The sequence below is a fragment of the Anser brachyrhynchus genome (assembly GCF_964034855.1).
Source record: "Anser brachyrhynchus genome assembly, chromosome: 16".
Lineage (NCBI taxonomy): Eukaryota > Metazoa > Chordata > Aves > Anseriformes > Anatidae > Anser > Anser brachyrhynchus.
The window spans coordinates 8,760,570-8,772,597 of NC_137734.1; the positions used below are offsets into that span (position 1 = coordinate 8,760,570).

The 12,028-nt window shown below is 41.2% G+C and overlaps 1 protein-coding gene across 15 annotated transcripts in view; it reads left to right on the plus strand.

The window, feature by feature from the left end:
• LOC308178889 (uncharacterized protein) overlaps nt 1-12,028 on the plus strand; it is a 173,142-nt gene that overhangs the window by 136,429 nt on the left and 24,685 nt on the right. For all 15 annotated transcript variants that reach the window (XR_013940015.1, XM_080558089.1, XM_080558090.1 and 12 more), the window contains one exon: nt 7,655-7,865. Coding sequence is in view for 14 of the 15 variants with exons in the window: in XM_080558100.1 (XP_080414226.1) it covers nt 7,762-7,865 (104 nt within the window). In the remaining variant the exon portion in view is untranslated. The remainder of the gene's footprint in view (nt 1-7,654; nt 7,866-12,028) is intronic.

Consider the following 12,028-nt stretch of genomic DNA (forward strand, 5'->3'; position numbering starts at 1 on the left):
AGTGTGAAAAATCTTGCAGCTGCACACAAGGGAGGGTTTGAACACAAACACGAGTGCAGGCAATGACACACTTTTCCATACTCACATTTAGATCTGGGCGAATTTCCAGGGGAATCCACATTTGTCTCCTACAGCCAGGACTTCAGAAGGAGCAATGGTTTGTTCAGCAGCAAGCAGCCAGACAACAGTCCTGCTTAGGGTTTGATCTACCTAGTACAGGACAGCCAGCTATTGTACTTGGGATAAGACAACAGAAATAATACCAAGACTCAGTGCAAAACATGGATTCTTACACTGAAGTCAATTCCTCAGCCGAGAACAGAGTCGCTTCCTTTGCTCTTTATGCCCACCTTGCGGTCCAGCACTGCTTATCTGCTCTGCTCTGCCTTGTTTAGTGCTGGATCCAGTCGGTAGGCTGCAGCTGCTTCATTAGTCACTAACCTGCTGCACACTTAGAAAGTACTTAAATGTGTTTTATAATGATTGAAAGGCTACAAGGACAGTTTGCTGACTGCTTTATTGCATACTCAGTAAGCCCTGCAAAAGCTTGGCCAAATTGTGGGGTTTAATGGACGCTAAGCATCAGGCCTTACATTTCCTCTTCTATGTTCTCTGTTTTAATGAAAACCACAAATCTTTCCGGGTGAATTGTTTCTTAAGTGAATTTAGAACAGTTAACACTTGCATTTATTAATTTTGTAGAAAAACAGGTATTACTAGTTGCTTAGGACTCCCAAGTGCTATCTCAGAGTTCATTGGATGCCAGCTGCAAAATCTTGGTACTAAGCCTTTGTTGATGATTAAGCCAGTGATGTTATTTTCAGTGCCATGGAGCACCTCCAGCTTTGGCTCCACAATGACCCGAGGACGACTCAGCACCTCGGACAACACCTCTGCAATTCGCCTGCAAAGTGAAAAAAAATGCCAAAAAAAAATAATGTTTAGGACCAGATTTTCACAACTGTGTGTGCAGAAAGGTAACTGTTTGTATAACCACAGCACGCATCTGCTGAGATTTCTGATACCTCTGCGGTGACGGCACATTTGAATTATTCTTATGAATTGCATGCTTAAGCAATAAATGAGAGCCAAGTCCTAAAGCTACTCATGTCCCAATGCATGAATATGAACTGATTGTATTTTTAATATGAATGTTTGGGTTTCTGAGATCAGGCACTGAATTTTGATATGCCCTTATCTGAGGAAGTATCTGTGGTGCCTTCTCCCCAAGGTAGCACTCCCAGATCCCACTGTGCCCTGGAGTTTTGTTCCACGTTTCCTTGATTGCATGATCAGAAATGCTCTTTCAGTAATTTCCCCTCATTTCTTTTCACTAATGACAGATCTTTTCTCTCTGCAAAAGCGCCTTCAAATTCTTGATTTCTTTTACTGGGTCACTGTTAGCTTTTCTGTGCTGGAGATTTTTGCAGATAGGCTTTATGCCAGTCTCCTGCATAAAGCTGAATTACATCTTGAGCAGGTATGAACTTGGAACAATTCCTACCTCCCAGGTAAAATAACTCATCGGATGCATAGGCTTACTGTGAATCCTGCACAGACTGAAGAGCCTGGGAAGCTGAAAGGAAATTTTTCTAACTCGCAGTTGAATTTCTCTTGGTGAAGGATATGTACAACCAACTGCAAGAAAACAAATGATTGTTCTGATTTATTTTCCACTGTAGGAATAATTGGTAACATTGTTCTTCTTGGCAAAGATGAATAGTTGGAACCAGACTATTTCAGAGACAAAATATCCACAGGGAGAGATTTTTGAGGCAGTCATAGGATGCACCCTACAGAGTGTGATTCTCATGACATTAAAGCAGTGCTAATGGCACTGTGATTAACTTCTAATGAAGAAAGAAATGAACCTGATAAACACAGCATAAATGTTCTACGGCAAGGACAATAAAAATGTTAAATTTTAGGCAAGGTCTGGCTCTCACTGAAGCCAAATCAGAGAAGCTTACTGAACTTAGCCATAACAGGCAAAAGAATTTATGACTGTGGAGGACGAAGAAATACTGCCGTTAGTCTGAGCTGCTGAATAACTCTATACCACAGAAGAGATCCCCCAGAGTTTTGCAATAGTAACTGTTGTGCTACTTTGTGGAATTCTCTGACCCTTTGATAATGTTTCCTCCTTTTAACAGCACAATCCACACTGCTTCTTGAAAGCTTTTAGAATATTTTCCCTTATGCTTTTATCCTAGAGGAGAAGGCAGGACTGCACTTGGTATTTAGGACAGGGAGCTGGCAATCTGGATTCTTTTCAGCTTTGTCACTAAACCGTGGTATGACTTTGGTCTACTCATTGTAAAGCGCCACAGCTTAGGGAAGCTATGGGGAGTCTCTGTGCCTTGCGGAAAGGATCCTGTGTGTGCCTACTAAAGCGATCGCCTTCCCAGGCCTGGCACTTGGCAGTCCCAGCTCCTTCACTGCTTCTTTGCTGCCTGGCAGAAAGTACTCCCACTTGTACCATGCCGAGGTTCATGTTCTCGGGGTACCCACACATGCTTCTTTGACACAGTCTGTGATCTCCATGGAATCGTAACGCCGGAGCTTTGCTCATTTGCTTTATCCCCAACATCAGATAAGCCTCGTAGTAAAACAGGAGTTTATTTAGTAACAATTAAAATTGAACATTTAGATATTAAACTGTGAGGAAGTAATGAAGTAAAATGAAAATGATTTCAATTCTAGCTGAAATTTTGCAACCAGAGGCCAGTGTTTTAGGCTCTCCTCCCCAGAATCTCAAAGAAAGTCCACGTACTCAGGCACTGGGATCCATTAGCCCCAGTCCCGAATATACATCATGCTCCATCCTTCTTGGAGCAACTCTTTGAAGTTCTCCACACTTCTGTTCCCTAGAAATTAAGTTTTATAATATAAATGCATCTCTAATTGGCTTTTACCAAAGCCAGCAGCAATGGATATTTTACCAGTGGTTCCTCTGGGTTTAGACCTAATTGACCAGAAGGTGTGTGACCTCTATAAATACACCTGCTGGCCCTTCCTGGGAGCGAGGTGCCTTATTATTTCTCCTTTCCTCCTATCCAGCCTGCTGGCTACTGCTTCCCACCCACTCTGAGCTGCTCCCTTGGTTTCCTTATACAGAGTTATTAGTGTTATTCAAACACTGGTTATACACAGATTCTATTAAGCTTATGATTTGCGTTAGTGGTTTCCTATAGAGATCTATACATGCGACATTATGCATATAGGTTAGTTATTGATAACAAGTTGCTCGGGGGGACCTGTCTATGAGAACAGGAACTTCTCAGCTTTATGCTCTGACACTGTCACTTAGGCTATAATTTTCAAAACCCTCCAACAGTAACATGCTTCATTTTTAATATCTACCTTTAGGTGAGTCACTGAGCACCTCGAGCTTCTGTTAACTTCATTTGGATTTGAGGTGCTTGAAATGAGGCCACTGGCATTGGGCACCTCCAGCTTCCCCTGACTTTGGCTTTTGGGTGCTTGTTCTGGGGGGCGTACACACTAGAAACAAGCTAAACAAAAACATGGGGTTTTTTTTGAAGAGCCTTCAACATTAAAATGGGACTTCCAGTTTCTAAAGGTTGACAGGGAATTAGTTTTGAGTCAGTCTTTGTGTGGTCATTTTTACTCTGCAATGAGAGTATTCTTGCACAGAATTACACTAAAAAAATTGTCAAGACACATTGTCTTTTGTTTCCATGAGTTTGCAAATATTCCCAAGCAAATGTGATGTAAACCAGCAAGACGCAGCTTTTATCCTCCCAAATAAAAGACCTTCCTGAACAACATAGACCCTCAGCTAACTTTGAGCTCCAGGGGCTGCCAGGGGGAGCGCGCTGCTGATCTCACGCTGCCAGCAGCCATGAGGCCCGAGCCTTTTGCTATGGCACCGACACGGTGCTGGGACAGCCTCTGCCTGAGCAGGTGTGCATTGCTGTGTGCCCAAAGCAACCAGGCACAGCACTGCTGTAACGGTAGCTAGAAGATTATAAAATGTACGTGGCAAAACAATTCCTGTCTCAGTGCATCAGGAGCTCCTCCCCATGTGAACAAACTCTTGGTCACTTTTGAAAGTTGGACTTTGCTTCTTAAATTATTTATGTCTTGTAAATTTAAGGTACCCTGAAAAAATGGAGCAGAAAATGGACATTCAGGCACTTGGCACCATTTTACAAAATTTCTGTCTGCATTCATAGCGGCCTAAGCAGACACATATATTATGAATCCGGCTTTTGATGCTCCAGGCTACTGCAAAAAGTTAAAAGCAGACATACACTGAGGTCACTGTTGCGTCTTGCTGCGAGTGTAATGTAGACATCTGGAGCACTGCTAGGTTGGCTCTCCCAAGCAATGGCAGCTGGCTGTGCGGCGGTGTCCTTCTGCCCAGGCAGAACGACGCAGCTCGTGCGAGCTCAGTGCTGCTACAGCCAGGCTACCGCAGAGACATGGACAAGGTAAGTTATAGCTGCTGCAGGGGGGGCTCCATATAATACTGGCATGACATCACGTTTTGATGAGACTTTAATAAAACTAAGTTTCCCAAATTCCTGTGATGAAGGACATTATGTGTGTTCAGTCTGTTTCATTGCCTAATTATGAACAGCAACTAAGACTTCACACACATAGTTTGTAATTATCTGCATTTTGCAAAATTCCCTTGCCTTGACTTCTCTGTTAGTAGTAGTAGTATGTCTACTAGCAAGGCATACTGCACATTTTGTTATTTATCCAAGTGCCATAGACCAAGCCACGTCATCAGCCTGACATCTTCAGCTGACAGCAAAATGGCCCAGACCTGAAGCAGCTGGCTTGATTCTGCTGTGATTGTGGCTCACATGTACCTTGACAGAGACTCCACACACCTTAGTAAACTGAATTAAACTGGTAGTACACAGGCATGCAGCACATACCACCGAGGCTGATTCTGCAGATCGTCAGACCATGAGTGAGCTTGCCCACAGGAGCAGTCCAACCTGAGGACTCCCAATGATTGCAACACTGCAGTGAGATTATTTGCATACATGAATTTGTGTGTGTGGATAAGTTCTTGTATTTATCAGTCCCGTAGTTCCTAGGTACCATCAACTTCCAGTGACCTTTCTGGGAGTTGGCAGCGTTTAGGACTGCATCGTATCCCATGCATCTGTCCTAATTCAGCGACTCACTTAACTGCGCCAGTAAGACTCATACATATCTTCGTGCGATTTACGGAATGGGGAACATGTTGAGTACCTTTATGCACCTCTAATCAGCGATTTAATTGTACTTTCAAAACACTGCTTTGAAAACTGCGCTCTCAGTGAAGAATAAAGCCAATGCTAATGTTTTTTTCCTCATGCTATTAGGTTGGGTCAGATCGGGAAATGCGTGTGCCCGTCCGTGAGTGGGCAGGCAGAGGCCGCCAGGCCGGCCGGCTTCGGGGCCTAGCTGGCGAGAGCTCGCTGGGGCCTGGGCACCGATGTCCCACACAAAGGCAGCAGTTCCTCAGGGAGATACCTTGAAGCCAAAGTAACCGAGCAGGGGTTCTGCGTTATGTTGTTTCTTTTCTCGTTGGTGTCTGTACACTGCAGTCACGGTGGTAGGCAAACCACAGCGTGGCCTGATTGTTTGGGCAGACGGACGGAACAATGCCAGCCCCTTCTTCACAGACTGCGTCTCCTGAAAAATGCTCGTTTTCTGACTCGGCTGTGGGGTTTTGCAACAGTATGTAGTGAATATGTACAAATGGGAAAGTCTCCAAATGGTGACTGGGACATTAGTACGAAGTATTAATAAATGAATTGACTTTGTTTTTATTAGCTAAATAAATAAGCCTAGTCTCATATTGTTGGAGTGAAACTAAAACTGGGAGAGAGAACATTAAGAACACAACTAGAATAAAAACTGCCACACAGTAAATCAAAGAAAAAGAAAAGTACATGGCTGTTAACGTTTTACTATAACATTCCTCACAAGCTCTCTGCAGTGTGGAGAACTGCAAGCCAACATTTTTCAACAGTCCCAAAGAATGTGAAATGTAAATGTTTAGAAGTGTGTTTTTCTTGCCAAGCTAAGAGCAATCATAAACATCAGCTTCTACTAGAAACATTTTAAAAAGATGCACTCCTTGCTGCCAGCTTTTGAGAGCAACACCATTTAAATTAGATTGGAGTCTCCTTGGATTCTTGACACTCCATTGCTGCCTTTTATTTGCCAAAAATTGTTGGATTGATGCTGTTTGAATTTAAAGTATGAACTGCAACTGTATTAAATGTGTTGCTTAAATGTTATGTGGATAAGCAATCAATTAACCTGCCTAGGATTCATTTTGAGGAAGACACAGGTCAAAAGAAAACGTTGAGGGAAAAGAACCGTTGTTTTAATTATTATGCTTATTTTCTGTGGCATTACAAATGTGCATGGTGTTTTCCTGTCAAGTGGCGCTCACAGATTTGTTGAGATGTAGTATTGCTGTAGCTAATAATATACTACAAGCTAACCGTGGCTTACTCCTTACTGTACCCACTCTGCCTTTCAGCTGAGAGGCCTGTAAATATCATTAATAAAATTACCCAGTAAACTGCCATTGTAGATCTGTGTTAGGTAATACTAAACTGCTGATTCTGACAGCACATTATTTCTTCACAATAACATCCTCCCATAAATTGTCATCTGATAATCTTAGCCAAAATGTTAAAATACGGGAAAATTGAAATGCTTTGCAAACTAAAGCCAGTTTCAACTGATAGTTTTAGTTATATCACCCTCAGATTCCAAACAAATCAAATTATATAATTTTAGCATTTTCTGAAAAATAAAACATTTTAGCTTTGGGATTCAAAGTTTCCAGTTTAGTTTAGTGCCTAATTATATTTTTGGAAACCCTTAAAGCAAAATTAAATATTTGAATCAAACCATTTCCGTACGAACCAAAACATCTTTTTTGTCAGTGCTGCTAGTGAATCAAATTTAATATGTTTTTAGAAGAAAGAGCCATCTCTGATCACAACCCAAAGCATCTCCTTATATAATCAGTGTTCAGTTCACCTCCCTTATTTTGCACCATGAGAGCAGATGGACTTGGGTTCACGTGGTTATTTGTGGATCATGGTTATTCATCTTTGCACTTTTCATTTTGATAAAAGACTTTGAAATAATCTAGGAAAAATCTGTTCTTAGAGAAACTTTCCTGGTGTTATGTATAGCATGCTACTTGTTTGGAACAACTTTGTAAATTTGAAAGAGGATTTTCAAAGGCATAGAGAGCATTTTGGGGTACCAGTCTCAGATAAACAGATTCTTAAAGAAGGATGACAAAGCTAGTGCTGCTTTGAAAGCTCTGTAGTACTGAAATAGTAATGCTATGTGGTGAAATCATGAGATTTCATTTTCAGAAACAGTAATATATTTTTAGTTCTTTTTTTTCTTCCTTTTTTAATTTGTATTTTGGGATGATCACATGCTACTTTTACAGGGTACTTCTGCAAGTGTGGCTGCTGGGACTGTCCAGCTGCCCTGTTCTCCTCCAGTAGTCCCGTCTGAGAACAGCTGAACTTGTGGGGCATATGATGAAAAGCAAGGAGAAAACACTTCGTTATTATAAGCAGAAGATGTTTTGAATGGATGCAGAAGACTGAATTAATTTCCTCTTTTTCTGTCTTTGTTGCTACAGAAACAGTGATCTTTGGAGTTTACAACTGTTACCTGTGTCAAAGAAACGGAGACTAAAAATGAGTGCAAGAGCAGAGAGTACCTGCAGGCATTGAAGGGTGTAAGGACATGAAAAAGACCCAACAGCAGCGAATAAGATGTGAGCTATGCTATGCTCACAGTGGAATCATTAGGAATTTTGCCATGAGAGCAGAACTGAGTTGTTCTTCCAGGTATGAAATGTACTGCAAATTACAAATATAGAGCTCACATTAAGAGGTTAAGACAGGAAGCTGTTTTCTTTCTAGGATGAGCCAAGAAGCTGCAATAGCTGGGTCTCTAAACTTGTGTATTCTAGCCAAGCCTTGGCAGAAGTCTTGCTTCCAGCATCCCTTGAGGGTGTTTTTACTTCCCAGTAATATATATCATAGTTCTCCCATCCCTTCCTTAAGTTCTAGTGTCCTTCTGTCTCTTTTCCATCTGATCAAGAGCCTACACAGTAATCCAAAATACACTGGAGTCGGTAGATGTCTTTGCACTGTCTTTAATAGGCTCTGAATCAGAACAGAGAGGTCATAGTTATTAGGTTTGTAATTTGTTTTGCAGATAAATTGGAACATTTTGCTATTGTTTTGATTTGAACCTCAGATAGTCCTAGAAATAGCAGAAATAGCACATACATAAAACAAGGTTCATGCCAATGGAACAATCAGAAGAGTTTATGTATGCTGTCCCAAGAGAAATGGGATCTTAGTGGCGGAACCAGGAAAGCAGTCTCAGAGTCCTCACTTCCCTCCTTGTGCTCTCACCATTCGATCACGCAAACTCCCCCAGATTATCATAAAATTGTGCAAAGAGCAACATCCAGTAGAGACCAGCTCTGCCTGGCTCCTATGAGCCTGCCAATGCTGTTGGGATAGCGAGGGAAGAGACACACAATTCATTTTAAGAAGGTTTTCCTCCCCTATTTTGTCGTTGTCTTTGTGGTGGTTTGTGAAATGCTGGGAAGGAACATTACAATGAACAGAAAATGTTCCAAGGAAACCAGCCTTCTCCATGCCGTTGCCCAACAAGCACCCAGCGTACCAACCGCAGAACTTAGCATAGGAGTGTATCACACGACACACATGGGGACTATGATTTCTGCTGGGGTAAGGTCTGTCTGAATTCACAGCGCAGAGAAAGGGCAGAGAATTAGAGCCTGTCCCTGCCTGGTCAGGCTCTCCCTCACCTCCAATACAAATGCAGGTGCAAAATTATCAAGACCGTATTTTTTTGCATAATTTAAAGCCATAAAATGGAAGCTGCCTTTGAGCATTTGGCTCTTCCTCTCTTGCAAGTTAGGGCCAGATGCAAAAGAAGACTTAAGCACCTACAACTCAGTAGGTTCCTCCCTGCTCAGGATAACATTTCTTCCAGTACCAGCAACTTTATGTCTAGACATGCCCAGAACTGCTGTGATCTGAGCAGCTTAGTACATAGTTCACACCTAAAACCCATTGGGATCCTGAAAGAAGTAAAGGAGCCTCCATTTTCTCAGGCCAGCCAAATCAAATGGAATGTTCTGAACAAGCCTCATACACACCAGCAGGACCAGTCCCCTTGCATGGTACAGTCATAACTACTTTCTTTTAAATTTGACCAGAGGGGAGTGGTGCTATCTGGCTGAACAGTGCTTTTGACTGACAAATACAAGCAAAGTGAAAGACGTTCTTAGCCATTTCATGTAAGGGTCCAGGCCTGCCCCGGTCTCGTGGGGATTGTCTAGGAGAATAAACATTCCCTTTGGGAATGAGATTGGAAATCTGAAAGTTTCCAACACAAAGAAGAAAGGAAAAAAAAACCACACACACACACACACAAGCCCCTTTCAAGGAAAACATAAATGTAGAGAATTAAAAATAATAATAATAACAAAAAAAAACTGGAGAAACCACAGTTATTTTGCTGGCTAATATCATGAAGACATGATAGTACTTGCAGCTTCCTGCTTGGACCTGGCTTGCTCCAAAGTTATTTTGTGTGTTAATCATGTGGTTTAGATGATGAAGATTAGGTCTGAGTAAGCTGTTTCAGATAAAAGGGGAAAAAGCAGCAACCAAACCTTCACCCAAAACTCCGACCTAAACTTTTCTAAGCTTTGAAAAAAAAGAAAGTATTAACTTTTCTTTATTATTATTTTGTTTTGCAATTAAGATTTTATTTAAAGGTACTATTATTAGCTACAGTTATTCATTCAAAGTTTTAAAAGTGCAGAATGTTGTAAGAAGGACTACTGTTATCAGTACAAACACAAAAGTACATTTCTTTCCCTTTTCCTGAACTGAGCTTTTTAATAGCACTTTTTTTTTTATTATTCTTTTTACTGTTTCCAGTATAACCAACAGCATACTGTGTAAGTTTCTACACAGTTTTTTGTTTTCTGTGCATCTTGGCCTGGAATGTTCAGTTACAGATTTCCTGATAAAGTCTCCAGCTGACAGCTAGCAATTTGGCCAATGCTTCTCAAAAAAATAGGTATATAAAATCACGTTCCAAAACCTAAACGGAAGTGTGTAAGGGGTCTGATTCTCAAAAAACAAGAATTGCTTGTTGCTCAGCAATTTTGAAAATTAAAGTATGTTCTTTAGTGCTTTACTGTGTAATACTTTTAGATACCTATTTTTAAGTATTTGCCTCAATGGGTGGGATACTTTTGTGCTTGATTTGCGCACATTTGGCATGTGGTGTGCAAAGGAAATACATACCTTCTCCATTTATGCACTGGCTGGGCTACTCTTTGCATATGCATAACAAGTCCAATATTTGCTTATGCAGACATTATATAAGTACAATTGTAACTGCTGGCCCAATCCTCCATTGCTTTTAAATTATGCAAACTGGGAGCCTGGCACTTCCAGATGTGCTAGACAGGGTTTTACACACCCTGTGGACTTGCTCTGAGTCCCATGGGTTTGGACACAGCTGTAAGGCGGTGGGGAATCGGGCTCCAGGATATTGTATGAGAACACTTTTATTTAGAAAATCAACTTTCTAGAAAATCAAGTCTCCTGCATTTCAGTCCACTATAATGCACCAGTGTGCAGCAGAGCTGACTTGAAACGACCCGTAATAGACTAGCCATGGGGCAGGGTACCGGTCAGGAGATACCGTAACATCAGGCATTTCACAACAGAGCTGGACCTTGATCCTTCCAAAGTGCAGGCAAATAAATGAGATGCTCAAATTAGGAGTCTAGCTCCTTCACTGCAGTCACTGTCAAGAGACATATACCTTTAAAAAGAGATTGAGTTTCTCAGACATTATGGAAACAGGGATTTTAACAGTTAAGCATGATTAATCCAAGCCTTAGAGCCAAGAACATGCAAAAGTGAACTGTCACTGAAGGACATAAGACTGTGGCAAGCGCTGTCTGGAGACTGCTATTCAGTCGTTTGATTTTTCTGCACATCTGCAATTACTGATTTCAAGTGGGATTGTTGGAGGGGATCTACTTTTCGTGACAGCTGCTGTTTGTGCAGCAGTTCAAACCCAACTGCAGTCAGGATATATTAAAAATGGAATGAGTAAGCTGCTCTAGAGAGTGACTTCCATCATTATAAACTAAAGAGGCTTGGATTAGCATTTGAACTTTTTGAATGCTTATTCTAATTAAACCACAGAATCTTCTGAGAGCTTCATCCATCACTAATTAAGACATGCAACCATTTATCTGTGGTTCATCCGTGCACTTAGCAGTTTGTGCTTTAGTGGGACTTAGTAGTGCAAAGTGTCTGCACTGGGGTAAATGCCACTCAGAGAAACACATGGACTAATGAACTCTGCACTTTTATATTAACCGTCTTACCCCTTCCGTACCCGGGAATACTAGTGTGGCTTCAGATGTGGAGCTAAAACAAATAACACACTTCAAAAATAAACTGCCCTAGGAAGTGTCTTTGAGCTTTTTAATGCTGAATTAAAAATAAAAATAAAAACACGTGAATGCAAATAAGCTTTCCTGCAAAGAATGCAGCACAAACTTCCGAGTGTTTTGGTAGTATCTGAGAGCCGGAATATAAAACTGCCTGTAAACAACAGTGAATCTGACAGGTCTGTTTTATTTTTCTCCCTTCTCCATCTTCCCCAGTATAAATTAATAAATATTGATGAGAAAGAGGAGCAATAAGACTTATCTATTAATTTCTCTCCTTTTATTTTCTGGACATGCTTAATTTAAAAGTGTGTTGGGGTTACCTTTAGTCATATATATGGCTGTTTGAGCCTTTTATTAGCCATGATTCATTCTGCATATCAGCACAAGGTGGTGATCATGCTTTCAGTCTATATCTGTTCCATGATGCTCAGTTATCTGTCTGCCCTTGAGCTATTGGTAGGTATGGATTTGCATGTACAC